This window comes from Eriocheir sinensis, unplaced genomic scaffold (assembly GCF_024679095.1).
Source record: "Eriocheir sinensis breed Jianghai 21 unplaced genomic scaffold, ASM2467909v1 Scaffold728, whole genome shotgun sequence".
Classification (NCBI taxonomy): Eukaryota; Metazoa; Arthropoda; class Malacostraca; order Decapoda; family Varunidae; genus Eriocheir; species Eriocheir sinensis.
In genome coordinates, this window is record NW_026112085.1 from 57,326 (window position 1) to 62,500 (window position 5,175).

Sequence of the window (5,175 nt, forward strand, 5' to 3'; positions counted from 1 at the left end):
GTGTGTGTGTGTGTGTGTGTATGAGAGAGAGAGAGAGAGAGAGAGAGAGAGAGAGAGAGAGAGAGAGAGAGAGAGAGAGAGAGAGAGAGAGAGAGAGAGAGAGAGAGAGAGAGAGAGAGAGAGAGAGAGAGAGAGAGAGAGAGAGAGAGAGAGAGAGAGAGAGAGAGAGAGAGAGAGAGAGAGAGAGAGAGAGAGAGAGAGAGAGAGAGAGAGAGAGAGAGAGAGAGAGAGAGAGAGAGAGAGAGAGAGAGAGAGAGAGATTCAAACCACACAGGCCCTTTGGTCAAGGATTTTAGCTGCAGTCTATCCTAAACATACGTGAAACTACATCAAACAACCGTCGCAGCGTTGCATTTCTGTTTTAGTAAATATCAAAGTGGAGTAAGTGGCGGTTAAGTTTGTTTAACCGAGCCAATCGTGGTGCACTGAACACAGAAGGTGGGAGCCGCAGACTGTTGTGGGAGCTTATTCCATTCTCGATTAAACAACGTTGGTGGAAAAAGTTTGGTGCAATCTGAACTTATTAGCTCATACTTAACCTTAAGCTTTGTCTCACGTCTTAAACAGATTTTCTTTGGGTAAGCGCTTAGTGAAAGTAAATGTTTACTTTGATCGAGCAGCGATATGCCTTGGAGAGAATAGGGACAGGGGGAGGGATGGAAGTAGGAGGTGAAGTCACTGAGATAACTTGGAAGGCAGAGGAGCAGGAGGGTGGCAGGAGGGAGGGGGAGGCTGTGATTTTACTAAAACCAGGCGAAGGAAGGAGCGATGTCCCATTCCTGTGTAGGCGCAGTCATGACACCGGCCCTTGTGTGCGTGGCTCTGTGCCTGTCTTTGCTCACGGTCCCTGGCCCCCTCCACGCTGCTCCTGCCATACCCGACCCTGCCGCTGCTAATCTGCTGTGGGCATGGCAGCAGGGGCCTTCAGCCACTGACGACGGTGCTCTTCAGGGTGAGTGTTGGTGAGGAGGACTGAAACACTTTAAGGATTCACGAGGTGTGTAAAACTCGTATGGAGGAATTAAACGCGAAATTAGAAGCGGATAGCAGTGAGCGATACACTTTAGTTTGTAGATGTGTAAATGTTTGAGTTGCTCCTGTAGGGGTTGTATATCTCTTCTGAATAATAACAACAAAGAAAAAACGCTTGTGACGTAGTATGGCTTCCCACCTTCCCTATCTCCATCCCCCGCCGACAGTTTGGGAGCCGCTGGTAGAAGGCATACGCGGTGAAGACTCCCAAGTACCAGAAAGCCACGAAAAGACGAGACTAAGGTTACCCCGACCCTGAAGCTGTTGGTGGTGGCGGTGGTGTTTATCTGTTTATCAATCTATCTATCTATCTGTCTGTCTACCTGTCTATATATCTGTCTATCTATCCATCAATCTATAGACATATAATCTGTGCCCGTAATCAAGTATCGCTAACCTTCTAGAACGGGAGAACGAGGTGCGGAAGGTAGAGGTGCCAAAGGGGCGTGAGGTTCAGTGACCCCTCCATCCATGGCACACGGAAACGAAGAAACCGATGTAAAACCATTTTGCACACAATATAAATGACCGTGGCTATTCTGTAATTTGTCGGCCATTGTTTTTTCTTTTACCAACCAAAATATTAGTAGGTATTCGTTCTCCCTACGCATAAGACTCTGGGTACATCGACACTATTCATACATGCTCCCGTGGTACATCCTATTTTCATCGAAAGGTTTTTGTTTTAACACTTCTTTTGTTGTGCTATTACTTTCCATAATTCTTTTTTTTATTTGATATATATTTTCATACCGACTACGTTTTATTGATTTTCTTCAGTGCTTGAACATCGTGAAAGGCAGAAGTGTCAAGTGTTGCTCTGATGTGCGTCTGGAAATATTGCTACTTTGCTAAAAAATAACTTGTAATACTAAAGATCATACTATTTACCCAGTTACTGATTTCACATTTATAATAATTTCTGCAGGCATAGTTTTAGTTTGGCCTACAGTAAGTCTCTTTAACTAAATAAGATGAAAAAAAAGCCTGCCATGCACAGCTCCAGCACTAATCCCACACCTTGGCCGTGACAGCAGGCGGGGTCAGCGGGGCGGCGGCGGCCAGGGAGGCGCCGGGCGAGGACTACACCGTCAGCATGAGTTACGGCTTCCCGCTCTACACCTTCTACATTCCCTTCAAGGGGACGCAGTGACCCCCTGCTCTGCTCAACACGCCGAGAAGCCACACACGAGGGCGCTGGCATGCTATGTAGTGACAGCACAGAATAAAAGTGTTCTTCATCCATTGATTTCTAGTTTATTTACAGTAAGATGTGTAAGAACTTGTCACTTTGCCGTTGATAATTATTGATAGTCATATTTACATGTATTTCCCGATATTGTCCTGGAGCAGTATTTCTTATTGTGTCTGAGGGAGGTGGGAATTAGCTTCGAAATACATTACAAACTTAAAATACTATACCAACGGAACTCTTAGTATAGTTTCTGGCGTCAAAGAGTTTTTCTATAAAGTGTTTCTGTTCGAAGAAAACGCTAACCACTGCACCTCTTTATGGGAAACATTTTTAAAGAGCTTGTGTGTGTGTGTGTGTGTGTGTGTGTGTGTGTGTGTGTGTGTGTGTGATAGCTTGAAGTATCTACATTTTATCATCTCCCGTGTCAGTCTTTTTTTTATTTTTTATTTTTTTATATGAACATTTTAATTAACCGATTTTTTTCCCTGCACTCGCATATACATTCATACACTCTACACTCTATATATGATTTCCGTGTTGCAAAATTGTATTGTATCGTGATTTTACATTCAAATGGATTTATGAAAAGAAAAAAAAAACCGATGAAAAAAAAGTTGCACATTGTTAACTGTGTCTGGCATTCATAACGACATAGTTCATCGATGAATTTCATATGGGCGAAAAAGCATAACTAGGAACACAACGTAGCACACAGGGCATCATTACATTCGCCAGGCCGTTTTAGCTTTTCAACTCCACATTATCACCTATTTTTTGTGGGCATCTTCGTTCATTAATATAGATGATGATGATAAGGAGGAGGAGGAAGAGGACGACGAGGAAGTGAAAGAAAAATGACATCAACATTCACGTATATACGATTAGGTAATTGATTATTATTATTGTTATTATTGTTATGTTGTTATTGATTAGGTAATTGAGTAGCGGGCTATTTTTCACATTTGTTTCCTTTTTTTATGCCCTTGAACTGACTCCTCTGCTGTAAAAAAAAGGACAGTAAGTAAAGGAGATAGACATAATCGAGGGAAATACAGGTAACTAAGAACGACGAATTAAAAGGTATGGTAAGCTGAAACACCCACCCACACCCACACACCCACACCCACACACCCACAACCACACACCCACACCCACACACCCACACCCACACACCCACACCCACACACCCACACCCACACACCCACACCCACAACCACAAGGCCCACACACAACTTCCCTCCCCATTCTCCACTCCATACAGTTTAAGAAAGTGAGTGTTGGCGGGCCGGGTCAAGGAAGGGTCAAGACTCATGCAGGAGGAGGCAGGTGCGTGTGTGCCCTTCTGCTGCCGCGATGCTGTATGTCATGCGGGCCCCTTTGCTACGGTAATTTGCCGCAGTGTGTGTGTGTGTACGGGGGAGGCGGAGCTGTGATTACCGTCTGAAGGGAGCCGGCTTGTGAAGGCTGGACGACTAGAAAAACATATAAGAACAGTGGCTTGACGATTTAGACGAGGATGAGGATGATATATGAGAAGGTAAAGGTGGTATAGAATGAGAACGAGAAAACATATTAGGACTGGACGAGGAAGAGGATGAAAGATGAGGTATTAGAGTAAGTGTAGAGTGTATAAGAGAGAAAAGAACTTATAATGACAGTGGCTTAAAGATGTAGACGAGGATGAGGATGAGATATGGGAAGGTAGAGGTGGTATAGAATGAGAACGAGAAAACATATTAGGACAGTGGGTTAAAGATCTAGACGAGGAAGGGGATGAAAGATGAGGTATTAGAGTTATTGTAGAATGTGTAAGAGAGAAAAAAAAACTTATAATGAGAGTGGCTGGAGGATAAAGATGAAGATGAAAGATATGATTATTGTGTAGAATGAGGATGAGAAAAACTTATTAGGACAGTGGGTTAAAGATCTAGATGGTGATAAGAATGAAAGATGAGTTACTAGAGTTGGTGTAGAATGAGGATGAGAAAAACATGTAAAGACATCGGTTTGACTTTTCAGACGAGGATGAGGAAAAAAAGTGAGATGTTAAAAGAGGTGAAGTTGAATGAGGATGAGGATTAGCAAGAGGAGAGAGCGTGTGTGCAAAGGTGGAAGAAAGATGAGGATGAGGATGATGAGGAGGGGGAAGTGAAAGAAGAATGGCATCAACAAGAGTAATATAAGACGTAGCAAAGGACAGCAGGTAAAGGGGGTAGAAAAGTAGATAGATAGCGAAAGATGGGAGATAAAAGAAGTGGCGTAAAATGAGGATAAGGATGATAAATAAGGAAAAAGAAGAACGTAGAGGTGGACGACATAAAATAGAACAGATATAGGAGCTAAAGGGAAGAAGAATATATATAAAAAAATGAAGGTAAGAGTCAATAGAGAATGAGGACGAGGCTGAGAAGAAAAGGAAAGAAAAACATGAAGCCAGACGAGTGTTTAAAAAGAAAATATAAGATGTAAGGACATTAGACAGAGACGTTATAGACGAGAAGAAAGATGATGAGAGAAGGGACCAGTAAGAGGCGGTACAGAATAACGATGAGGGTGATGATGAGAGGGAAGATGAGATGCGTGGTGAACAATTACATTACGAGGAAGAGATGAGTGACGCAAAATGAGAATGAGAATGAGGGAAGAGGGTGAGGAGGGAGGAAAAGACCAAAGAGATGAGGAGGAACTATATGAGAAAAGGAAGACAAGGACGGCGCATGTAACTTATTGGTTGTAATGGATTAATAAGAAAAAAAGAAAACCCAATGATCGATTTTCTTTGATTACGCACTAACACCCACACCCATCCACATCCTTATCCCCACCCACACCCACACACACATATACAAACTACCTACTCAACCTCAAACAAACTAACTATAGATAAAAACAACAGAACGACGACAAGGATGACAATAATAACGATGACGCCGACGACGAGGACGACG

At 42.9% G+C, this 5,175-nt stretch overlaps 1 protein-coding gene across 2 annotated transcripts; it reads left to right on the forward strand.

The window, feature by feature from the left end:
• The first annotated feature begins 617 nt into the window (after positions 1-617).
• LOC126994143 (uncharacterized) lies at positions 618-2,281 on the forward strand. Of its 2 annotated transcripts, none has more exons than XM_050853392.1 (2): positions 618-952; positions 2,067-2,281. In XM_050853392.1, exons 1-2 carry the CDS (start codon positions 769-771, stop codon positions 2,183-2,185), a joined length of 303 nt encoding a protein of 100 aa, XP_050709349.1. In that variant the 5' UTR covers positions 618-768; the 3' UTR covers positions 2,186-2,281. The 2 variants fall into 2 exon arrangements, with proteins under 2 accessions (XP_050709349.1, XP_050709350.1); XM_050853393.1 differs by having other exon boundaries at positions 643-952; positions 2,070-2,281.
• The last annotated feature ends 2,894 nt before the right edge of the window (positions 2,282-5,175 follow it).